General features: G+C 36.6%; 1 protein-coding gene and 1 long non-coding RNA gene across 4 annotated transcripts in view; one reads left to right on the top strand and one right to left on the bottom strand.

Moving 5' to 3' along the window:
* Window positions 1–9,649, bottom strand: part of LOC141375650 (uncharacterized) — a 54,358-nt gene extending 44,709 nt beyond the window's left edge. The window contains exons 1-3 of one of the 2 annotated variants that reach the window (XR_015498072.1): window positions 9,345–9,649; window positions 4,811–4,909; window positions 2,046–2,566 (exon numbers count right to left, since the gene is read on the bottom strand). This is a non-coding gene — a long non-coding RNA (uncharacterized LOC141375650). Of the gene's footprint in view, window positions 1–2,045; window positions 2,567–4,810; window positions 4,910–9,344 lie in introns of those variants that run through there. The other variant, XR_015498071.1, reaches the window with a different exon arrangement.
* Window positions 9,650–9,676: 27 nt separating this feature from the next.
* On the top strand, window positions 9,677–26,118 carry smarcad1a (SNF2 related chromatin remodeling ATPase with DExD box 1a). 2 transcript variants are annotated; one of them, NM_001020774.2, is given in 23 exon segments: window positions 9,677–10,044; window positions 10,382–10,481; window positions 10,641–10,746; window positions 10,836–10,902; window positions 11,808–11,881; window positions 13,812–13,937; window positions 14,024–14,102; window positions 14,207–14,685; window positions 16,406–16,602; window positions 16,694–16,784; window positions 16,905–17,004; window positions 17,099–17,158; window positions 17,358–17,433; window positions 17,568–17,703; window positions 17,805–17,936; window positions 18,140–18,235; window positions 18,466–18,583; window positions 18,779–18,894; window positions 21,094–21,282; window positions 21,372–21,490; window positions 24,589–24,771; window positions 25,309–25,415; window positions 25,596–26,118. In NM_001020774.2, coding segments are annotated over 23 exon segments (2,919 nt in total). In that variant the 5' UTR covers window positions 9,677–9,938; the 3' UTR covers window positions 25,658–26,118.
* The last annotated feature ends 847 nt before the right edge of the window (window positions 26,119–26,965 follow it).

Below are 26,965 nucleotides of genomic sequence, written 5' to 3' on the forward strand. Positions count from 1 at the left end.
TAAAGATTCAATGAAAATCTGCAGAATGCAATTAAACAAGGTAAGACGTGTAACTAAAAGAGCCACTTAGTTTTGATGTGTTTGATGTGTTAAACCAGGGGTCACCAATCTCAGTCCTGGAGGGCCGGTGTCCCTGCAGGGTTTAGCTCCAACTTGCCTCAACACACCTGCCTAGGTGTTTTGAATATTCTTAGTAAGACCTTGATTTGCTTGTTCAGGTGTGTTTAATTAGGGTTGGAGCTGAAATCTGCAGGACATCGACTCTCCAGGAAACAGTTTGGTGACCCCTGTGTTAAACCTTACAGCCACAACCCAGCAACATGCTGGGAAACACCCATACACTCTTTCATTCAGACGCACACAAACACTATTGCCAATTTAGTTCATCCAATTCACTTATAGCGCATGTCTTTGGCTTGCAAACACTGGGAGAACATGCAAACTGCACAGGATCAGCTTCCTGGATCCCGGTCCATCCAGGACTCAAACCAGCGATCTTCTTGCTTTGAAGCGACAGTGCTACCCACTGAGCCACTGTGCCAACCTCATGAACAAACATGCTCTCTTTATCCATGTGCAGTGCACCTGAATATTAACAAGGAATAAAAGTGTAATTCGAATTTCAACATTACCAGCCAAATCTATCTGGGCCACAACCTAGCATATGTTCTGGCCCACTATACACCTGGGTCCTCATCCACCCTAAAAAAGGACACACACTGGAATCCGACACAATCATTTAGATCTGGCTCACTCCCTGCTAAAGTACCGTCTGGTTTTACGTGGCCCATGTCTGGTGCAGGCACTAACAGACAGATCTGCTTATCTCTCTGATAATGTATTACCTAGATCAGGATAACAACACACATGAGCGACTGGAGACTCGAATAATATTAAATAAATATTTATTGATCCCGCAGTATAAGAAAAGAAAAATATAATACAGTATAAATCCAAGCATATACTAGCTGTGAAGTTTTGCCACAAACAAACAAACACAATTTTATAAAGATTTATAAGACATGCTTATAAATACGTGTAAGATTATCAGATGTGTACACCATTTCAGAAGTACTGCAACTAATTGTAAAATATTATTAAACGCAAGCAAATTATTTGACTATAACTGTAATAGAACAGCTTTTTGATTAATTTATCCTTCTTTGTAGTTGAGAGAGGGAGCGTGCTTGATCAAACACCTGACACCAATTACAATTTACCTTTATTTTTTTATGTCATCTGTGCTCCCTCATTCTGACAGTGGTCTGTCTGTGACAGTATAAACTTGGTCCGAAGTCTGAAACCCAACTAAACTGAAAACGGACCTATCACAGCAAAAAGAACTGGGTGTAAAGTCAGCTAAACCGAAAGTGCACCTGTCAAGGAAAAAAGAACTCAGTTTGAAGTCAGGTAAACACAACTAAACCAAAACTTAACCGGTCACGGCAAAAAGAACTTGGGCCAAATTAGATAATCACAACTAAATAAAAAGCAGACCTGTCACAGCAAAAATATTAGATATATGCATCTACACCAAGAGTGTACAGAAGCTTTGAGCAGAGACTGGCCCTCAGAGAAAAATACATCAGTAGACAGGGTTTTGTAGAGCTGGCATAGCTGTGGCTCATTATCTTCTCACCAATGCTGAGACTGAGCCGAAAGTGTCGCATTGTAGCTGGACTCAGCCCAAAAATGCTATGTTGGTAGTATCAGAAAAAAATCATAACAATAATTTGTCGATATCAGTACAGATATTATTACTGCAAAAATTTCTGATAACGATATTGACATCCATAACACGAATCATAACCATAAACTGATCCAATATCATTTGTTTAAAGGTGACAATTCTTCATCACTGCTTAGAAACACAATGAAATAAATAGATCAATTCATACAAGGGTAGCTGTAAATATAAATACACACTGGATCAGTACTCGGTAAGGGAATATATGCTAAGCTTAGGTATCAGACACAAAAAGTGCATCAGAACATGATTAATAATTATAATCATTAAATAAAAGAATCTCTGGAAGACTTTTTTCTTTTCTTTATTTCTTTATTTATTTTGTAATTCCCATTGTTTATACAATCTAGCAAGATACAAAGACACAGTCAGAGCTGCGGATAGTAGAAAAATTATTTTAATTAAATGCTTTATCATACTAATTATAAAAGGCGGAATGATCTTGGTCCAGGGCTTGGACACTGGTCAAATGGGCTTGGTGCCCATTGAAATCAACAACTTCAGAAACGCACTGCTTCAATGAAGTCCACTATAGAATATTGGATGAACAAAAGGAGATCTCATGGCAAAGGGACTGAAAATCATGATGAGCCGTCCAGAGCCTGATGATGATCTCATGAGACCTTGCAGGGGCCACGCTGGGAAGGGTCATGTCAGACATCGACTCCCATGGTGGGGCCCTTCTTCCATACTCCTCCTCCACTGTGACTGTCACCACCTCCCCACTGGGCCCGTCCCAGCTCAGACTGACCCCACCAGTCCGAACCAGCAGGGGTGTGTACCCTGCGTCCCAGTCCCAGTCGAGCCATCACAGCGTCCCTCCAGTGGGAAATAATGAGCGCCTTAATGCCTTGTATGCCATCATTATTTGTCTAGAAGCCTTCAGCCTCTACCTGTTTTAAATCTACAGTTAATCTTATAAATATGAACACTTTAGAAAGATTTTGGTGGTGTTATTTGTGTCAATGTTTGGGCTTCGTTATACTTGTTGTGACACTGATGATGAATCAGCATCTACAATAATTTGATAAATTTAAATATGTCAACCAAAACTAGATAATTACCGTAGTAAACATTCATTGGAATGAATGAATGTATTAAAGCCCTTTACTGTGTATTTCTATACACCCAAAGCACTTTATAATCATATCCGGGTGATTTTATTATTATTTTTATTTTGAATTCTAAAATCAAAATAAAAATCTAATATTAATAACATCCTATTAGTATGTGAATTTCAACATCGATTCATCTTTTTAAATCCTGCATTGTGTTTGCTACTATAATTAACATCACTCCTATGCAAAATGATGCAGAAGAATAATGTATATAGTCAGTCCGCTCAGTTAAATGTAATTCTGCAGCTCATTTGAACTTAATTAAATAGAAATATTGATAATTATATTGCTCTTACACACATCAAAGTTTTGATTCATAAAAGAGTTTGTTTCTCATAGGCTATTCCCACAGTATATATGAAGTGGCGGGACACAAAGAGAAGACACAGCAAGGAGGTGCACATTCTCTTCCCACACTGCCTTTACCCTGGAGATGGTCAGATCCCCCTCACTAACCCCAGTTCCCCCTCCTCCTCCTCCTCCTCCTCCTCCCCAGCTTCCCTCCACTTCCATCTTCCTCATTGTAGGCTGATTTAATTAAAAAATACCCAGCAGCACCACCCTGGACCTCACCCGCCAGGGTGGGACCTCTAGCTGTGGCACAGGGATACATTGTCATTTACTGCTTACAGACACATACATACATCTAAGCTTAGGTTTTCCCATAGTTGAAGGTAATTAATTTGTGACAAACATGATGCATTGACCTAACAGGATGGCATTTTGAACTTTGTTATCTATCATAAAGCACCTTGCTGTTTGAAGGGCATATTCATATGGTCAAATCTATACTGAATAACATCCTAATAAGCCAATAAAACACAAAATCTAAAAAAATATATACATATAATAATAATAAATGAACAAAAACTAAATGTTTTAATTTCTGACAAGTTTTCTTTGTTGATTATTACAATGTAATAATATTATACTACTCCTTCTGCTTATGTGTTGTCTTGGATACCGTATATATTATATTTAAGGCAAACACCATCATGTCAAGCGTGCTTGATGCGAGTCATCCTAACATAAATCAGCATAATTAATCTACATGTTCTGTCCATCCTTGAATCACAAGCCTTCTTTGACAGCTCCTGGATAATGTCTAATGAATGTGGAATGAGACAATGGCAATTAATTTTGTGATGATCTTGCCATTTGGAAAGGGCGGGTATTTTGTTTTAGGGGGTGGGAAGGAGCCAAATCGCAGACATGTTGCCACGGTGATAAGGTACTCCCTGCCGCCGTCGGGTCTCGGACAAGCAGGGAGCCGTGGCGACTGGATAGTGACAGACAAAGTGACAAGTCCACAAGGATGGTGGGTCAACCTTGAGCTCAATTCCTCAAACCTCTATAGGGGTGTCATACACTTGATGTAATGTACGCCACTGATGCAGTAAATTGATGAAAATGAGTGTGAACGGAGTCTGGCCATTGCCAACCTCAATTCTGCTGTGCTTCTGATATATGTACATCTTCATATTCATAATCATAATGTTTTAAATAAAAAGCATTGTGTATTATCTAATTTTGCAAGAGTGATAGAGTTTATGCCAATGAGACTGCAGTAAAACAAACTGGGGTCTCGGATTCAGATCCCTGCTGTTTAGGGTCAGGAGTCTGATCAAACTCAATGTCAGTGTGCCCATTGTGTACATGGCACTAGTGTAAGTTATAGGAATCTCCATAGTGACAAGGAAAGGGAGACAGAGTGGCGGCATGGAACTCTCAGGACAATTCAGGACTGCATACTGCGTACATGTACATTTGACATTGACTCTACAGTAGTATGTGAAATGCTGCCAAGTGGTTTAATAATCACCACTGTTTATCAAGGGTAAATAATTGCTTATGATGGTTTACCATTAATCCTACTGAAAAGCTAGTATATTCATAAAATATTAAAGTGATAGTTCACCCAGAAATCTGCAGATAATTTACTCACCCTGTGGCCATCCATTTCTTTTTTCATTCGGCAGAACATTAAAGAAGATTTTAGGCTGAAACCATGGACATTGGTGATTCATGATATGCAACTCAACATCTACAGGGAGTTGAGAGAGGAAAAAGCACAGAGGCATAATAAGATTAATAACCGTAATAATCTTAATCTTGATATTTTAGCTTTGTCTTATAATGTGTAATAATTCTCAACAGTGTTTAAATGAATGCCAAATTAAATTGTTTAGCTGGTGTGTGTACTGTACACTTTAAAAATAAAGGGGCTGCAGTAACTTTTTAATGATTTTTTTTTTTTTCAATTAAATTTAAGTTGTACATTGGTTGGGTTTGTCCATATTTGACCCAATGTTGGGTTACGGCAGTCCAGCATTATTTAAAGTGTATTTACATGTCACACGCTTTAAATTAGATCTGGCATGAGCACACTTTACAAATATAGAAAATTTTTAACACTTGTGCACTAACAATACCCCATCTCCTTTTCATTGATTTAAAAAGCAGACTTAATATTTATAGATTTCAGGAGATGACAGGTATATAAATCTTTTTGCTCCACTGCCTGTATTCATCAAGTCATAAAGTGTCCTGTGAACAATGGGAGATGTAAAATCCCCAAAGCAATAGTGCACCATTTCACAAACTGTGTAGGTAGAAGCTAAGTGAAACAAAAGGCTTTTTTAACAACTCATGTTTTAATAAGCAGCAGCTCCATTTCCGCCAGACATTTCTAGTTTTAAATTTCAATACAATTATTCATTCATTCATTTATTTTCTTGTCGGCTTAGTCCCTTTATTAATCCGGGGTCGCCACAGCGGAATGAACCGCCAACTTATCCAGCAAGTTTTTACGCAACGGATGCCCTTCCAGCCGCAACCCATCTCTGGGAAACATCCACACAAACACACTCATACACTATGGACAATTTAGCCTACCCAATTCACCTGTACCACATGTCTTTGAACTGTGGGGGAAACCGGAGCATCCGGAGGAAACCCACGCGAAGGCAGGGAGAACATGCAAACTCCACACAAAAACGCTCAATATATTTTTTTATATTATCAACATATATTATTGATAAAATCAGACAATGTTCAAACTATCTTATACAATCTGAATAAGTCTGTATTCAGATTTGGCTAATTCGATTGACTAACATGGCTACATTAAGGTTAGGCTGGTCTGATTACAAACAAAGTATTTGAGTTCATGTAAACACAGCTACTAAGGTCATATATAGCCAAATGATCAGTCCATGCAAGAAACTCATTTATAGCAATCCAGAGCCACAGCAACCAGTCCTAAGCATGTTCAAGACAGTATTGAGCTGAAGCTTCCTGTTGCACAATTCATCAAAAATGGCTACACATGGAAAAACTCGCACTCTGACAGAAATCCAAACACATGGCAATATGTGCAGATAACATGCTTAACATAGATCATGTTTGGATTTCAGATAAATTTATTACAAAGATGGTCATTTCAAATATTAATTTTAAATCATTAGAATTTCAAATGCGCATAAATATGTTCAAATATGTTTAAAATAATTTTTAGTCATACATCTGATTGTCGCTGATCATGAGTTTGGTGAGGATGCCAATAATGTTGTAAATAATGTTCATTGACTAGCACGGACTGATTGATTTGCTTAATAAACCCTGAGGGTATCAACTCCGAGATCAAACACTGAAATGAGATTAGTAAGAAACTGCACAGGGACAAAGATATCTAAAAACCGAAAAGCGCAACCTCGAGACATTCAAATCTTACCAAAAAAAAAAGCTTTGTAAGCATCTCAGTGACGCAAGGATTTTAAGGATCTGTTAACTGTAAGTTTTTAGGGATTCTCTTTCTGTCAGAAACGGTCTCAGCATCGCCCTCTTACGGGCATGCATTAACCTGCAGCTATGTTATGCAAGTGTGTCACCTACTGGATGATATTAAATGATGAATTGTGTATTGGAAAATATTCCAAATATTATTGAATTATATCAACATGTTGTTGTCTCCATGTACTATTAATATAATCAATAGTTATGATGTGTGCTTCTGAACTTGACCTTGACTGTTTTAATTCAGCACCAAAACATAGGCTATGAAAAAATAAATAGTACTCATTTCAAAACCCAATTAAAATATTAAATTATAGCAAAATTGTGATTTATTAAGCAACATTTCAAAAACAATACATAAAAGGTATAAGAAAATTTGATAACACTGTATAAAGCTAGGGTGTCACAGCGGCACAGTGGGTGGCATGATCGCCTTAAAGCAAGAAGGTTGCTGGTTTGAGCCTTGGCTGGGTTAGTTGGCATATCTGTGGAGTTTGCATGTCCTCCCTCTGTTCCCATGGGTTTCCTCCGGGTGCTCCAGTTTCCCCCACAATTCCAAAGACATTGCGTAAGCTAAATTGTCTGTAGTTTATGTGTGTGACAATGACTGTAAAAAATATGGACGACGCGACAGCCCTTTTTCCCATTGAACGCCTTGAGGGCAAAACGCCTGCTTGACGGGCACAAACTGTCGCAAAAGACTGCTGAAATTGGAGCCAGACATGCGCAGAAGGATTGTCTGATGGAGCCAGAGGAGGAGCCGCGAAAATGAGCAGAGTCGAGCTTCCAATCAAACGCTTTATGTAAAATCAACTACGCCCCCCGAACTTCTCAGCATGCGTTTGCTGTCGTATCAACACAAATGGATGTAATAACTTTCACAAATATGAGGGGTTTATATATTCAATCGCGCCAGCTCCAGGCCGCAGCGCATAACTTACTCGCGGCGTCGCGGGCTGATTCCGGCTCGCATGCGGCAGCGCCTGCTCGCTCGGCCGCCGCATCTGGCTCGATTGACTCGGACTGGAATCGGGCAGTGAGTCCAGGCATCCGGAGTAGGTCCAGCAGAGGTAACATTAGTCAGTCTGAGCTCTAAGAGATAAGTCTCCGGCAGGCGAGAATCTAGCCGGAACTGTGTTTTGCTATCTGGGTGGCTAGGCGTGTATCAGCAAACTAATAAAGCCCGAAAAAAGCCCTGAACTTAGCGAATAAACAGTGTTCCACCAGGATCATGTATGTCAGAAACTATAGTTTACTGCTGAACTCATTTTGTCATGGTAAAATAACACAGAAATCGAATAATAACATTTCAGTCTACTTCAGTCTTCTGCCGAAGCTCAGACGCGCTGCTTTGAGAAACTGTCAATCACAGCTGTGTATCACGATGACACGCCCAGCATTAAATTACTGCTAAAAACAAACTGTTTACAAAAATGAAGATCTGCACCTATTTCAGCACAATAACCAGTGCCTTAATCGACCAGAACTATCTTTCGGGACATTTTATTGCAAGTGTAATATTTTTTTTTATTTGGGCTCAAGTCTCCTTCATTAACACGGAGGAGGCGGGCTTTATGACTTGTACTGCAGCCAGCCCCCAGGGGGCGATCTAACGGCCGAAACCTTCACTCAAACGTAGGCTTGCGGCACACTTGGGTGTGTGAATGCAAGAGTGTGTGAATGTATGTTTCCCAGTGATGGGTTGTAGCTGGAAGGGCATATGCTGCTTAAAAGATATGCTGGAAACGTTGGCGGTTCGTTCCGCTGTGGCAACCCCAGATTAATAAAGGCATTAAGCTGAAAAGAAAATGATTAAATGAAAAAATGTATATAACTAAATGAATACTTTTTTACCTTTTGCTTTAAAAAAATTGGTCTCTTCTATCCCGAAAGTAGGCAAATTAATATTTTTGACTAATTTTAACCAGGTGGCTCAGTGGTTAGCACTGTTGCCTCACAGGAAGAAGGTCGCTGGTTCGAATCCCAGCTAGGCCACTTGCCATATCTGTGTGGAGTTCTCCCTTAGTTGGCATGGGTTTCCTCTGGGTGCCTGGTTTCCCCCACAGTCCAAAGACATGCAGTTTAGGTGAATTGATTAAAGCTAAATTGGCCGTAGTGAATGCGTGTGTATGGAAGTTTCCCAGTACCGGGTGGTTCATTCCACTGTGGCGTCCCCAAATTAATAAAGAGATTAAGCCGAAAAGAAAATGAATGAATTAATAATTTTAAGCACAAAGTGTTTGCTTTATGTTAAGTAACTGTGTAACTAATAGCAAATGATTATTATAAACACTTTTACCATTAATCAAATGCTTTTTATATATTTTTTCTTTTCACACAGCATGGTTAAAGCAATAGTTCACTTCAAGAATGAAATGAATTCTTTCATCATTTCCTCACCCCTTAACCTAATCCTGTATGCCTTTCTTTCGACTGTTGGCCACAACAATATCTAATATATATTTTGAAAATTGTTGGTATCCGAATAGTTGATAGTCACAAATTAGTCTAACGTTACTATGGAGATCAATGATAACCATTCATTCTGGAAGTAAACTAACCCTTCTTCGATATGTGAACATTAAAACCTTTCAACAAACAACCACGTTCAAGGACTGTTGTGTCATACAAACATTATTGCTTTGCTTTAATGCGTTAACAAGTATTTGACCAAGTAACGTTACCTTGAAGCCAGCAACCGTCTTCTGATAACTTTTGCCTGCAGTGCTCCCGCTCTCCTCCTGGTTCGAGGCTGGAAATAGTGGCGTGCGAACTAATGATCAGTTTAGCTTGCAGCGCTCTCTGTTGGTGAAAGTAATTACTAAATACTCGATTGTTTGTTATTTGTTGTTCACTTTAACGTGTATTTACGTTCTGAGATTTTATATATAGTATGCAGTGCTAAGTTTTTATTTTTATATGTTATTTTCTTAACCTGGAGCTATGAAATACCGCAAAGAGAAGTGTTTGTAATCCTGACAGAAATGTTAAAGGGAAAAATGGCAGTGTCTTTCTATTGGCTCAAAGACGGAAGTGACGCATGCCGGCCGGTGGCGGGAACGTATCCGCCGTCTTCATTGTGTGCCGCTCCGTCATTCTTTACATAAACCCTAAATAATTCGCATAATTGCTATTATACCTATTTATTTATAGATATGTTCTGTCAGTATCAGATAACAAAGGGCTTGTGACGCTGTCCTGAAGATTTAATCAACGTCAGGAACACAAACATCACAGTGCGCGAGACCGACCATTATCAGAAAAATATTGATAGCACAATGAGCTTTTTTAACCTGGACCGGTTCCGTTTCCAAAGGGACAACGCGGTCGGCATTCACCGTAAATCACCGGACGGCTCAAACTCGGACAAAGAGAATAAGCAGGGTAAGAACTGAATCAACCGTTTTTTTGTTTACCGTGTATAATAATGGCTGGCCTTTAAAACTAGTAAGCTGCCTAATGTTACTTAGACAGCATGTCAGACATTAAACCGCTTTTGTTTTTGTGTGTGATAGTGTTAATAGGGTGGGAAATTCTAGTTTTTCTCGTGTTAGTGGTAAAATTCTGATTGTCAAACTTCTTACTAGCACTCCATTTTTATTAACCATTAGCGTACTAGACGTAGAATTACATAGCGTTCTCATATCACATCTGTATCGTAATTTTTGTAACGTGACAAAGTATGTTGTTTGACAAAATGTCTTGAATCTTCTCTCTGTAGCTCATCAAAGAAAGGCGGATGGTCAGTTTCCATCAGGCAAGACATCAAGACAAGTACTAGAAGATGTTTCTTCAGATGACGAAGTTGTCAGGATGGGCAAGTAAGCGAGATTAGGATTTTGTCAAAAATGATACAATGACACATCTTTCAGCTGTTTCTGTGGATTTAGTTACATTGTTACAAATTGCTATATCTTTTTTGTTTGTTGTTAAAACGCAGCATCAATGCACTAACGCATGATAATGCAATTACTTAACAGGGATTCAGCATCAGATTTGCAGCAGCATATAAACAAGGACATGGAGGACAAAATCATTAAGCTGTTAGAGATATTCCCACAGAAGAGCAAGAAAGATCTACTAGAGGTAATGAGAATGTCAAGAAATGGAGGTTCTTGAAAAATTAGGTGAACGTTGTAGTTTGTTTGCTGTTATCTAACTTGATGTTGTGACAGGTCATCGAGAACACCAGCACCCTGGATGGAGCTGTAGCACATTGTTTGATGATTTATGGGGATGAAGGTAAACTGTTTTTATTAGAATTTATTCAATGCTTTGAAGGTTGATTGCTGAATATTTTAGTCATGTATTTTTACACATTTGCACATCATTCCTCATTTTACTCATTTACTCATTTTTATGTCATTCCAAACCTGTGACACTTTTGTTCATATTTAAAGGGCAAATAAAGATATTTTTTAACAAGTTTGAAAGATTTCTGCCCGTCTATTAAAGGCTGCTCTGATAAACCACTTGTGCTTCAAAACCTGTTCTAGAATATTTATAATAAAAAAATATATATGAATCAAGTCATATTTCAAATTTATTTGACTTACAGATTAAATTTTTTATTTTATTCACATATAAATGGTCACAAACAGAATTTTAACCATACCTGCATGATGCACAAGTACAAACCTCAATGTTTCTTGCAAAATCTCTCATGTTCTCCGTAATTCAAGAATGAATCTTATTGATCCATTTGAGTCAAGAAAACAATTTCAAGCTTTTGTGTACATATCAGTATGCTGTTATGGCTTACTGATTGATGCTTGTATGTGAGCAAAAGCCCAAATTAGATTTGTTGCTCATATAATATTATTGTGTGTTTTCAAAATTTCATATTGTATTTCATATTGTATGGATTTTTTATTTCCGTGTATCTTTTATGGATATTTTGAAGTGTTTTGTTTTGGGTGAATGTCAGTAGAGGTAAAGCAGTCTCTTGGATATGACGAAATGCATATTTATTTGTTTTCGGAAGGTAAATTATTATCTTGTGGGTTAGTAAAACACATGAGGGTGAGTTAATGGACATAATAATTTTTGGGTGGGTTGAATTAAGTTATAAAAATCATTTGTGTATGGGTTCTTTGCTGTTCAACATGTTAATTATCATAAATGCAATCAAGGCTTTTTTTATGCAGATTCAGGTGGGCGCAAAGACAAAGGGGGTCGTAGTGATGATGATGATCAGCCAAAGAAGAAGAGAAAAATCCAGGTGAGATTCTTTTTAAACATAACATCATTTTAGTATCCTTAATAGACAGCAGCACTGAACGATTGTTATGTGCATTTATTTATAAAGCTGTTTTATTATAAAACCCACAATAATCATTCTGCGATATTAACAGGTTTGGCAAAGCTACTCTGTGAGCCACTGCCCTTTGTGGTAAATGCATTCAGGTTTAACATGAGCAATGTGGAAATAGAATGATGTTTCAACTGAATTTGCTTCATTGCTTCAGTTGAGTGTTTAAAATAAGTCTTCTGCAAAATGTGTCTTTTAAAACAGAATAAAAATGCAGCATATTTCAGGGCTCGAAATTAACTTTTTCACTTGGTAGCACCGGTGCTCCCAACTTCAAATATTTAGGAGCACCAAAAAAATTTTAGGAGCACCAGAAAAAATTTAGGAGCACCCACCAAAAATGAATGAGCACTGCTGCAAATTGTTTTTAAGGGATTTATTGTATTTTCAAACAACATCAATATGACTGACAAAAACCAGAAACAACTATCTAACTAATGTTGCAAAGACATTGATATTTGTGTGCAAAAATTCCAAAATGAATGTCGAATAATTAGGCTATAGAATGTTAATGATGATGAAAATGAAAATAATAGTAACAATGAATTACATTTCTCATTATGATACTGCCTTGAACGTGCATGAATGTAGGTTATCTGCTATAAAAAGTCTGTTACTTTATGAAAAATAATTGTATAGTTTGCATCAAAAAAAACGAAGCATTGCAGTAAGAAATATTTAATTTGTACTGCTGTTTTTATATGCACGTCAATTTAATAAATAATATTTCTGCTACAAAACAAACAAAAGATTATAATAAATCATTTAATTCAATGATGAAAGCTGCAAAGCAGTCATCAGTAAATAAATAAAAAAATAATATACACCTCAAAAAAGAATAGACAAAAGAAAGTAAGCAAAATCTCACTTCTATCACTCTATAAAAGTTTTGGTTTCAGTTTGTGTCAATTTAAAGGTTCAGTCTGAGATGATCTTCATTTTTCTGTGTTAGTGGAAAAGCTGACGAGTCAGCCGACCCAATTTATGAGCAGGTTGAGCAGAATTCTTGCGATGACAACCGGCGCAATACCGGTCTTTGTTATGAGCCGCAGTTTCAGTGTAAACTTAGTAAAGGCGAGCTTCTTTGGCGATGATATGTACAGTATATTAGATTTGACTTTTGGCGGACATTTGCGCTGAACACGCAGTGAATGCAACGCATCGAGATTCGGGCGCCTTCTTCAAGAAGCGCATACTCGATTGATCTCAGCTGGCGGATCATTATTCACCACGTGACGTGTCATGATCGCTCTTATTTTGCGCCTGGTGGAGTTTGCAAACCTGTGTGCTTTAAGTTTTCACTCTTCAGCCGTTTGCATTTCCCGTGGTCATAAAAGCTCCTTCCCTGTCATCTGACAGCGGAAAGCCTTGAGTGATTAACAGCTAATATGAACCAATATAGCGGCAGGGAAGAGCGATTCAGCATGTTTTTACAAAAAATCAAAAAAGGTCGCACTACAACTATTATCTGCAGTCGCACGAATGCGCCCAAATATGGTCGCAATTTGGTCACAATTTCGAGCCCTGTATTTCATCATAGCATTCTTATAAGCGACGACAAAGGCATTGCACCAATTCATACTTTATTACAAGGAATATTATAATGAAAACTCAGATAAGCCATATGTTGCCGTGGTCAGGTTTATTAATCTATTTGAATTAAATGTAAGCAGTTTAATCATCTGTTTATTCTACACTATAAGAAATAAGACATTCCTCAAATGATTTGCAAGACAATCACAACTTTTGCTAAATTGCAAATGTGGTTTGATTGTGTTATTACTCTGCCCTAATAGAAAGGACGTAACGTCATTTGAAATATTGGTTTATTCTGATTTAGCGTTCAGATTCTTCTGAGTCTGAAGATGAAGATTCCGAGGATGAGGAGAGCGAGGAGCCAAGCAGAGAGAAACAGGAGGCCCTGCTAAAGAAGCTTAAAAGGAAACTGCCTGACATTGAAAAAGAGGTCAATAGAGCCATATTGTAGGTTTTAAAAAAGCATAAGAGCAGACAAAAGTTCTGGAAAGTTTATGTCTTTAACTTAATTCACAGGTCTTAAGAGATATCCTTAAAGAGCATGACTGGGACTATGAGAATGCCTTGGGGTCGCTGCTTGTGTTTTCATCAACAGGTGATTATTAAATTTTGACTACATTTGAATATTTAAGTCTAGCAGGAAATTTTATTGTATGAATGAATAGACCTAAAATCATCTCTTTTCTGTTATAAATTCAGATACAAGTTCACCAGAAAATCAGAAGTCAAAACAAAAGTCAAAATCCTCGCACTCTAAGGAAAAAACTGACAAAATCACACAAAGGCCCAGCGGCTCGTCTAGTCTGTCTCGATGGCTGACAGCAGCATCATCTCATGTGCCTGAAGTATCAAGCATGTCTGCTTTAAAAACACAAAAATCTGCACTTAGCAAAAGCACAAGCAAGAACTCATCCTTTAAAAGGAAGAGGGGCGATGAAATGCCACTAAATGATGTCAGCGCCTCTGAGGATGAAGATGAGATTGACAGTGATGTTGATAGTATGTCTGATGATCAGGATTCGGAGGACGAGGACAGCATCTCTGGCACTCTTCAGGACAAGATCATTCAGTTCCTTCAAGATGCTTCCCTAGATGAGCTCGCCCTGATATCTGGCTGCTCGATCAAAAAAGCCCAGAAGATCATTTCACTGAGGCCTTTCAACACTTGGAAAGATGTGGTAAGGATCTGCTGTCTGTAACTTTCTTGTTAATCTTTACTGGCAGTTATTTTGTTTGGAATTATGAAGTGCTCCAATGGTATTATTTATTCTTTAGCTTCAAAAGAAGATTCAGGTTTGACAGTTTTGTATTTTCCTGCCGACAGATTTAACATATTTAATCTACAAGAATGTCAGTCTCTAGTTTCAGTTTTGCTATAAATTCACAAGGCTTTGTTTATAGTGAAGGTATGCATGTCGTACATGCCTGTACATGTATGCATGTTGAGTGAGGGGATCTACAGTGCATTTTATTATACATTATTATTGCTGAAATAGGGCTACCAGTAGCCTGTTTTTCATTATTATTTTCTTTTCTATGAACAATGCAATTGTGGCAGTGTGAATGGAGGTAGGATTACACAATTTATATACTAAAAGCTAATTTTTTTTCTAAGTTTTATTTATCCATTTACTTTTTAATTAAGTTTTGCAGACAGATGAATATTGTGTCAGAACAATATCTTCCACACAGATCATCAAAAAGAACCAAAAAAAGTTTTATGAATGTCAGTCCAGTAGATGGTGGTATCACTTTAGACACGATTCATTCCTGCGCACACAATGTTGTTATTTTTACAGTGCTCAGCATATTTGAGTACACCCAATTTTGAAAATGTATATTTTTACCCATCTCTCAGTGAATATAGGCAATGTATTTTGGTGTAATTAAACAAAACAGATTTATTAAACGGATATAATTATTAAAATAATATTTTAGTCACCAAACATTTGAAATTTGACAAAATGTTTGAGAAATTGAAAGATACTACAATTCAATTCAAGCAATAATGTTTGGCTTCAGTAATGATTAAGCTAATTTATGTGCACAAATATTATATTGTATAGCTTCCTTATAAAAAATATGAATTTAAAAGATTTGTGAGGGGTGTACTTGTATATGCTTAGTTTGCGTTCCAGACACAGTCTGATGTGAAAATTTCAACTTGAGATATTTTGACCTCAATGCATTCGAGACATTTGCGTGTCAGCCACATTTTTTTTTCATGTGAGGTGAATATTTAACAACATTTTGTTGTATTGCCAATTATGGCTATAACAAAAAGAACAGAATTTTTTTTGCTGTACTTTAAATACAGTGTACAAAAAATACATTTCACTATAAAGCTAGTGTGATCTCAGAAATATACTTTATTAGTAGAATTCTCACTCGTTTTTGGTGTACGTTCTTAAAAAGTTTGTTTATATGTTTCATATAAGATAGCACTGTACGAATTTCACTGAAGCAGAACTAGCCGTCAACTGTGAAGTGATTTTCATATTAAAGTATAAAGGAGAATTCTTGCCTTTTTTTTTTTTTTTTTCATCTGCCCTAAGCTCAATATGTTATTGTGTTGTAAGGTAATGATAAAAAAATTTATGGAGTATGGCGATTTGTTTATATCTGTATGTTTTAGTCTGTCCTGCTAAATGTGAAATGGTTTGAGAACAAAAGTTGGTGACTCTTGAAATTACCATTCTTGCATTGAATGGTCAACTTTTTAGATTTTCATTGTCCACTGAACTGCTGAGGAAATGGCTTTGGGTGGCATCTCAATTCTCAATTGGGGACAATAAAACTCTGTCAGCAAGCTCCAGTTGATACTGAACATCACTTCTGCTACATTAACTACTCAGCCCAATGCTGGAAAAGCACTGATTGAATTTCTCATCCTTTTAGAAAGAGCAGTTCTTTAAAGATAATGGCCTGTCTATAGACCTGGTACATGGCTGCAAAGTGGTGCTTAAGGAGAGGCAGGTGGTTCTAGACCTCATGGGAAGATGTGAGAAGATTGCACAGAAGATGACCAAAGATGTCACTCAGGTCATAGAAGCGGGCATGGGCTCCATCAAACAACCCAAGGTCCTGAACAGCAAGTAAGCTCATCTCTTGATGTGCCATTTTAATAGAATAATGCTACATTTATTTGAACGTGTCTTTATTTATTTATTTTAAAAATTCTGTTAGTTTAAAACTTCAGGCATATCAGCTGATCGGCTTAAAGTGGCTGATTCTTCTTCACCAACATAAGCTGAGCGGCATCCTGGCAGATGAAATGGTGAGCTGCTGCCAACTTCAGTTCATGTCGTCCAGTAAATCCCAGGAGGTTATGGATTTCTTTTTAAGCAAAGGGCTATTAGCATGGATATTGGTTATAAGTAATTTGATCTTTCCACAGGGGCTGGGTAAAACTATTCAGGCCATCGCTTTCTTGGCTCATTTGTATGAAAAAGGAATCAAGGGCCCTCATCTTATTACCGTACCCTCATCCACACTGGGTAAGAGACATACCTATTTTAGTGTAAGCGTAGCATTTAAATTCGCATTTGAAGTCCTGCTTGAGATGATGGATTGTACGGTCTTTCTTTGCAGATAACTGGGTACGTGAGCTGGGGCTTTGGTGTCCCAGTCTCAAAGTTCTTATTTACTATGGTGAGAGAGTTTGCAGGCATCACTAGCGCCACATTTAAACCCTGATCTTTGTATTTGTTTAACAGTTTTGATTTTTTAAAGAGATCACATTATACATTTTAATGTTCATGAAATGAACTTGATGTTTTCGTTTATTACATTTTCAAAATAGTCCACTTTTTTTTTTTTACTCTCTCCATCATTCTGTTTATACTTTTAGGGTCTGTGGAAGACCGCAAATACTTGCGACAAGACATCCTCACTGGCTTAATTGATTTCAACATCATTGTATCCACGTAAGTTTAAATGGCTAATATGCTGCGATCCTTATTTTTTGTGAATTAATTTTAAGAGGCTAGGCTTTGTTATGAAAGTCAGTTTTTTTTTTTATTTATCGGTGCCTGTCTATTTCTTCTTTCATCTATATTAGGTACAATCTCACAATAGGAAATGACCATGATCGCAGTCTCTTCCGCAAGCTGAAGCTGAAATATGCAGTGTTTGATGAGGGCCACATGCTTAAAAACATGAACTCGCTACGCTACCGCCACCTTATGACTATCAATGTTAGTACAAGCACTTTTCTGCACCACAAACATTGTAAATGAAGTGTAAACAGATGCTTTGTACAGCAATTCTCATTGTTGTTGTTTTTTCATATCTACAGGCTGAGCACAGATTACTATTGACCGGAACGCCTTTACAAAACAACCTGTTGGAACTCATGTCCTTGCTGAACTTCATAATGCCATCCATGTTCTCCAGCAGCACCTCACAGATCTCCAAAATGTTCTCTACGGTATAGACAGTACATGGGTTCTGTTGAAATAATAATTTGTGCCACCAAAATAGAACCTAATTAAAAAATCAAATTAGCCAGAGATCAGTCATCAAGATTTAAAGATTAATCATCTGCCAAATCATCTTAGATTAAGCTGGAACTGCATTAATCGCTATATATTCATAAAGAATACTCTTACTTGTTACCCATCTTTGTTTCAGAGGTCCTCAGAAGAGGAAAGCAGTTTTCACAAGGACAGAATCGCTCAGGCCAGACTTATCATGAAGCCATTTATCTTGAGACGAGTCAAGAGTGAGGTAGACAGTTTTAAAAAAAAAATGTATTAATATTATTTATTTTTTATTTTTTTCATTGTGATTATCAAGTCTTTGATATTTATTACTTAGTTACTAAATTATGACACTGGAGAGACACTACTGAACTGATTAACTACTCTGCAAGTCTTACAGAATATGCCATATGCCTGTATTGTATCTTCTATTGTGAACAATTTGGTTTTAAAAATGTCCTTCATATATCATTCTAGGTGTTGAAAGAACTTCCACCAAAAATGGAAAAGATTGAAATGTGTCCAATGAGTGATGCCCAGCATAAGCTGTATGACATACTTTTCAAAAGACTCAAGAAGACTCCAAATGGAGACAGTAAGTACTATTCCGTTTTTATGCCAACCATTTCATCTAGAAGTAAAGCATGCTGAAAATGTATGCATAGGCTGTCAGGAAAATTCAGGGTTTCCTCTCACCGTGAGAATCTGTATAAAAAGTGTGACTGTTTAAAAACCATTTTTCTGTCTCTGAACGCCTGTCCCACACTTTCTCTCATCTCTTTGTCCTCAGAGAGGGAGCTTTGCAATGTGATGATGCAGTTGAGAAAGATGGCTAATCATCCGTTGCTGCACCGCCAGTACTATACCAGTGACAAGTTGGCTGCCATGAGTAAAGCCATGCTTAAGGTGAGCAGTAGAAGATTTATCTGTATGGTAGGTTGAATAATAAAGCTGAACTGTGGCTCTAAAATCATAACATTTCATCATGGATCCAGGCCTGGGTGCTTGTTTACTGTAGTAGGAGGCTGCCTTGCAGTAGTTCTCCTGAAAATCATGGGCCTCTAGATTAATTAATGGTTTAAAATAAGATTAAGCAAGCATTAAAACAACATGACTTGTGAAAATGTTTATTTTAGTTTACTCAATAACAACAACATTAATCCCACTGTTTTTGAAAAAAAGCTCAATATATTAGGTATTTAAGGTTTTGTTCATGATTGACAGTTTTTTTTTGGATTGTTCTTATAGTGCAGTTTTACCTGGTTTTCTATTCATAATCTTGATGTTGCCCATTACAGTTCAATCTCAAGAGAATAGCCTGGTCGCTACTTCCCATAACTTCTTTGTGCGAAATTCAATTCAAGTTTAATTGTGTAGTGCTTTTTACAATAATTATTATTCCGAAGCAGCTTTACTAAAGGTGCACGTTATTACTACATTAGTCAAATTTTTTTATGGAGCTTTGTGTAGGGTATGACAGTAGTGGTGTAACGGATCACAAATTTCACTGTTCAGATCACGTTATGTTTTTTTTTAGTCACGGATCGGACCATTTTTCAGATCAGCCTAAAAGAGATGACAACAAACTTACTTTCCGTTTATTACAAAAACAGTACTGCAAGAAACTTTTTGTTTTAACAAACAGAACTTAGAACCTGTAATTTTATTAAAAATTAAATTAAATAATCAGCTGAATAAAAATTCAGTACTGTGAAATATTTACTGTTACTACTACTTTTGCTGATTAATTCTAATTCTAACATTAGAATTTATATAATTCACATTTATTTTTAGTCTAATTTTCAATAAATTATTTAGTTCTTCACTCTCTTCAGTTCCTCAATTTCATTGCTAGATGAATCATTTTTGAAGAATGATTTAGTGGCATATTTTTGATTGCTGGTTGAGGCCACCTATTGGTTAAATATTGTAATTGCTGCCTACATTTTTCCTTTTTGAGCATATGACAGGACAGTGATTTTAATCTTTACCATAAACATTTGTGGTTTTATCTAAAATATAAACTGTTCTTTCTGTACTTCTGTGTTACTTGACTGTTTTTAACTTCATAACTCAAAAGACTAAAGACTGAATCTCTTTATATAGATCAGATGCAAAAACCGTCTAAAATTTCCATCGAATAATTATGTAATGTAATAATGTAATAATTATGTTGTTGTATTGATGTTGAAATCCTGATCTTTTAATGATTAATTGTGCAGCTTACAATGAATGCATTAATGCAGACTAAACAAGTAGTGACAGGAAACACTCTTAATATCCTAAGAAACCCACCACATCCCGAATAACCTTCCACAACTTCTTTTGTCATCATTATATTTTACAGCAAAGCCTAAATGATTTCATACATGTGATTGGAATGGCCAAGAGGTGATCTCTCTCTGTGATAGTTAAAAATTTTGTATTAATCTACAAGTAAAAATATATATTATTCCGCAGGTCACATGTGTTCTGAACCATGAGTTGGGATTCGCATGAATTATGGATTAACAGTGATCCATTACACCCATGCTGGTTTCTATAACTTTGTGCAAAATTCAATTCAATTTGAATTGTATAGTGCTATTTACAATATTTGCCGCTGCAAAGCAGCTTTACAAAAGGTGCATGTTAATACTGCATTAGTAAATTCGTTATGGGTTGTTTGGAGGGTGAACAGTAAATAGACATAGTTAATCTACAGTTATTAACCTTATTCTTCACGTACAAGTGGTCGCAGCTATTAAAATCTATTTGGCTCGACACTTCCAGTCTCATTCACTCACTTCCACAGATTTTTAAGAGTGAAAAACAGCTTGTTATGCTGCTTGGTGTAAGCGGTTATATAAACGCGCACACACACACACACACACACACACACACACACACACACACACATACATATATATAAATATGTTTATTTTTCTTAGTTTATTATTCTTAGTCATTTTTCTAATAAGGATTTCTAAAACCATTTCTAAAAACAAGCACACTTCCGCATAGCAGAATAAGGCCAATACAGTCTATAGTGTCCTTCAAAAAGGGGATGTCTGCTGTATGTATAAAGCACCTGTTGTTGAGTTGACATGTTCTTCTCTCTGCTAGGAGCCAACACATTACGATGCTGACCCTGCATTGATACAGGAGGACATGGAAGTGATGTCTGATTTTGAGCTGCATAATTTATGTAGGGAGTACAGCTCAATAAGTGGATTTCAACTGGAGAAAGCGCTCATCTTAGATTCTGGGAAGTTTGCACTGTTAACCAAGACGCTTGCCAAGCTCAAAGAAAAGGTTTGTTTAAGTCCCTTTAAACAATCTGATGAATCTCTTTGAGATTAGTTTATGTATTATTGTTTAAACATCATTATATATTTCCCAAGGGTGACAGGGTGGTGCTCTTTAGTCAGTTCACCATGATGCTGGACATTGTGGAGATTCTGCTCAAACATCTTGATCATCAGTATGTTCGCCTGGATGGTTCTACTCCCATGGCGGAGAGGTAAGCACTACACTCAACTGAGTATTGATATTCAGGGCTGAGTATCCTATTGCTTTGCAAGAAATTATAACTTGATCTGTCCATTCCTAGTCAAGTTTTCTCAATTATATTAGCCATACCAACCATTTTTTTAGGTGGGCATACACATTGCTTTCTTTTATTAAATCGTACAAGTCCATACACACTCTCTTTTTTTTTTCCTATTGAGAGAAGTTGTCTGAAAATTGTCGATCGTAGTGGCTCATATGAGAGGAACTTACGGGCCAAGCTGAGCTGCTCATGAGCTTTGGGTTTGAATTTGTGAGGTTTGAGCGGTTAAATGAGCTGATCTGTTGATCTACCTGGAGTTGATCAATCAGAAGGATAAACTCACTGTAATTGATCTAAAAATTGTCATTGTTGGTCTTCCCTTTTTCACAATGACTGTTGATTCACTAGTATCATTCAAACGACAGCTAAAAACTCATCTCATCTGCAATCACCTAAACTCTTGTGAAACCAGGACCCCCCTCTTGTCTCTTTTACACCTAACTACATGACAACCCCATATTGAGTGTGCCTTACTCAGGTGAGTGGGCTTGACAAACCACCTGTAGACAACACACTCTTTCCTCGGACACTTAAATTGACACTTGTATCAAATTTGCACCAGACACATTTTTACCAAAACAAATGCACTTCATTTTTAAAGTGTGCTTCACACTAGGGATGCATCAATTCACATTTTGGTTGTACAATAATAATCTGAGGAATAATCACAATTTCACCGCTATCATGCATTCATTGATTTTAAAATACTGCTAGCTTAGAAAATCGCATGAAAACTCCTTATTTTAAAGTGTTATTTATTGCTGCTCAGGAGCCACTTAATACATCACAAAATAATAAAAACAAACATTAGTCAATTTCTCTTTTTTGACTTAAAAATAAGTGATTTTCTTTGCATTTAAACATAAGTAATACGTTTACAGTGGAAATAGATGACAGAAAAATGAATGAATAAATAAAAATAAGAATACAAAAAAAATTGTTTTTGTCTTTTATGTAAATTTATACTACATATTAGTCAAGTGTTTCCCTTTTAAAGAGAACAAATGTAGTCAAATTCTGCTGAACCTCTGTCTGAAAGGCACTTTTGATCAACTATATTACAAAATTGTTTGGTTTTTTTCCTTTTGTATTTTTTTTCCCTTTGGAGTAGAAATGTTTATTTTCCATACAAAGTATAAAGCTAACTGGTCAGTTCTTGCCATGTGACTCGCAATACGCTCGTGGCATTATTTTAACCTGATGCGCCTGGAAAGCATGAGTGCAATGTGCCGCTTGTGCGCCATGTGTAAAATAAGCGTGTGCATGTGTATTTGCCTCACTGTACAAGCTCAAAACTTTAAAGTAGTGCACAATTGGCATAACTTTTAGTTGAAGCAGTTTTGTTTCGTGCAGAAACGTGGTGTAAAGAAACCTTTACGATTAATTAACTGACGACTTAAATCGCGGTTAATAGTAAAACCGGTTAATCGCTTAATTCATACTTCACACAGGTGAGTGGACTCAACAAAGCACTTGTAGAAACACTTTTCTTTATAAAAAACACCACTTTTTACTCTAGCACCTAATTCTCTGAGCATTAACCTTTCCTTTGTTTAATGTGTATATTGCCTCTTGTTGAATTGCTGAATGCCACCTCAATTGTAAGTCGCTTTGGACAAAAGCATTAGCTAAATGACTGAATGTAAATGTAAACTTTTATGAGAGGGGGAGATGGTGTCTCTAAAAAGTAATGAAAGCTGTCTTTGTGATTGTTTTGGAATTTGCTATTTCATTTATGGCTTACGTTGTCATAAATGACTGCAACCAAACAATTTTCATACAAACTCAGTCATGATCTGTTCATGCACATACTATTTCCAACCATCAGAATGACACAATGTATGCCTTTCTTTATTCTTGAGAAACAAAACAAAAATTATTGCGAATGTGGCATCTAAAAGGTGTTCAAAGTGATTTCCAGAAGTTAAAAAAACAACAACCAGAACCAGGGCCGGATTAACCAATGGGCCTTATGGGCACAGGCCCAGGGGCCCGTGCGCACTAGGGGCCCCTGCGAGGGGGGAGAAAAAAAGACAATTTCCTCTGAGCAAAATAATCGCGATCACATATTAATATTATTATTATATTTAAATTGCCTTTCTTTCTTTAACTAAACAGAATGCTGTAATTGGTCAAGTGCGGAAACGTCAGTTTTGTAATCCGCACTAAACTGAGCGGACTTTAGTGTAACGTTATATCTGTCATAGATCAAAAATTAGTGGACAAGTGGATTTAGCAAACGCGAGAGAAAGGAGAGGAGGCATCCTTATTGAGGCATTTTCCATACACACCTTCTTTAAACAGACCCGTGATCAGGAGAATGAGGGTACAGAAGACGACGTTAACTTTAAATGATGAGTAGCTAGCATTAACCAGGCGGAAGAGGCTACGGATAGTTTTAGGTTTATAATCAAGTCTTCATCACGAGAAGAGTAGAGAAAATACAGGGAGAGGAGGAGAGAGACAGTAAATTAGTGTTTGTATTATGAAAGACTCAGATTCATAGAACTCAGATTCATAGAACTGGATTGGAGAAGCATTGTGCGTTATATGCCATGGCAATAATATGCTTTATAAGTTTGTAAAAGCAATACACTAAAATACCCTTAAAAAAAAATTATTATATATATATATATATATATATATATATATATATATATATATATATATATATATATATATATATATATATAGTTTTATTAGTATTTTTATTTAATGCTATGAAAAATAATTTAAATCTTTGCAGACTATAAATACATATGTACTATATATTATATATTTTAATATGTGGGCAACAAATTATAGATTCATTTTATTTAAAAATTATTATATTATTCTTATTTTTTTTTTAGGGGTGCGGCCAGGTAGGGGGCCTTACAAGATAATGTGCCCAGGGGCCCCTGAGTTCTTAATCCGGGCCTGACCAGAACCACTAAACATATTTGAGAAGATTTTGCTGCCTGTCTGAACAAATGTTAAATCTAATCCAGTTCTCTTGGCTTTTCTAGGATTGGTCTCATTGACAAATACAATACAAATCCTGAGATCTTTGTGTTCCTTCTGTCGACTCGGGCTGGAGGTCAGGGAATCAACCTTGCTTCAGCCAACACAGTGATTCTGCATGACATTGACTGCAATCCGTTCAATGATAAGCAAGCAGAGGACCGCTGCCATCGAATGGGGCAGACCAGGTGAGTGTCAAAACATTGAACTGGAGCTAATAGTGAACCAAAGCACATGTGGTTTCCAGCAAGTTTAATTTAGTTTTTACACATTTTTATTTTGATACTGTTTTAAAGTTTGCTGTACATTTAGTTTTAGTTCATTTCATTGATGTTCTGTTAGTTTTAGTTTATTTTCGTATTTCGTTTATTTGTATTTTTTTATATTCAAATTATACATGCAGTTAAACGTGCCTGGTTTACTTTTTAGGGTTTTTTTGGCAATAGAAGTAAACATAGAATCTGTTTTAAGAAAATATGTTTTTACATTTTATGTGATGGGTTTGATTTTGTTTTTTCCACCACAGAACTAGAGCTTATAAATTCTGAAACTATTATAAATTTTTGCAGTCAATTTAAAATTTTTATTTAATTTGGTTTTGCAGTGACTATTGTTAGTTTTGTTTGGTTTTTGTTATTCATTTGTTGCAGATTATTTAATTTTATTTGTTTTTTGGCCAGTAGTTAAAATAACTTGTGGTTCCTGATCATGTTTTTGCATTACAGAACAGTACAGGTGATCAAGCTCATCAGCAAGGACTCAATTGAAGACTGCATGCTTCGTGTGGGACAGGAAAAGCTAAAACTAGAACAGGACATGACTACTGATGAAGGTGAGTGTCCATGTACAAAATTAGTTTATATATTTATTTATGTATGTATATGTATATGTTAAGTGTTTTTGTTACTGTTTTGCATAATCTAATTAATTGTATGCTTTGAAACACAAGGTTGTGACTTGATTTTTTTTTTCCATAAAGGCTTTTTAATGAAACTTTCATTGCTCTGTTCAGGTGAGGATGGTGCTATTACTGAACAAATGGCTGAACTGCTCAAAGTCTCACTGGGCCTTTAAAACCTAAAGAACATTTAAGTCAGAGCGTGCTACTTGTGCTTTTCCCACTCTTCATCAAAATTAAACATGGCAACTTGGTGATGTGAGGTTGGTAAGGACTAGCACTTTTTCCTTGTGTATCCAGTGTTCACATTTTAGACGAGAGCCATTACATGCAACCAAATCTTGGACCAATGTGCTGGAGGTAAATAAGCTTGTGTTACTCAGGGACCACCTGAAATGCTCATTTTAATTATTTCTCTTAATCCACTCTAGAGATCCATTTCATATATGCCATCTGAAAGAATGTACCTCACATATTGTGCTCTGTTTAGCCTACTCGGGTTGTTTACAGATTTGTGACTTCAGAGTTTGAAAACACTGCTGTAGATAATTGGTTTTTCTTGTTTTGTAACAGTTTTGTTGTTTAATCTCTATGTCCTTGTATTGAGTTTTATAAATAAAGTAAACTACATTTCCTTAATGTTTGATTAATCTTTATAAATAATTAATAATTTGATTAATCAAGGCTGATGGATTAGCACTGTGGCCCTTGGCATTGCATCCAGAAAGTATTCATAGCGCATAACTTTTTCCACATTTTTTATGTTACAGCCTTATTTCAACATGGATTAAATTAATTGATTTCCTCAATTCTACACACATTACCTCATAATGACAATGTGAAAAAAGTAATTGTTTTAGTTTTAATTGTTGCAAATTTTAAAAAAAATTTAAAAATGTAAAATTACATGTACATAAATATTCACAGCCTTTGCTGTGAAGCTCTAAATTGTGCTCTGGTACATTCTGTTTACACGGATCATTATTGAGATGTTTCAGCAGCTTAATTGGAGTTTGTCTGTGGTAAATTGTTGATTGGACATGATTTGAAATGACATTCACCTTCCGATATAAGGTCCCAGGGTTGACGGTGCATGTCAAAACACAAACCAAGGATTGTCTCGAGGCTCAAGGCTGGGGAAAGTTACAAAAAAATTTCTGCTGCTCTGAAAGTTCCAATGAGCACAGTGGCTTCCATCATCAGTAAGTGGAAGATGTTTGGAACTACCAGGACTCTTCCCAGAGCTGTTCGGTCATCCAAGCTGAGTGATCGAGGGAGAAGTACCTTTGTCAGGGAGGTGATCAATAACCGCATGGTCACTCTGTCTGAGCTCCAGCGTTCTTCTGTGGAGAGAGGAGAACCTTACAGAAGGACAACCATCTGTGCAGCAATCCACCAATCAGGCCTGTATGGTAGAGTGGCCAGACAGAGGTCATTCCCCACCTGGAATTTGCCAAAAGGCATCTGAAGCACTCTAAGACCTT

This window comes from Danio rerio, chromosome 8 (assembly GCF_052040795.2).
Source record: "Danio rerio strain M-AB ecotype USA chromosome 8, GRCz13ab, whole genome shotgun sequence".
NCBI classification, from domain to species: Eukaryota; Metazoa; Chordata; class Actinopteri; order Cypriniformes; family Danionidae; genus Danio; species Danio rerio.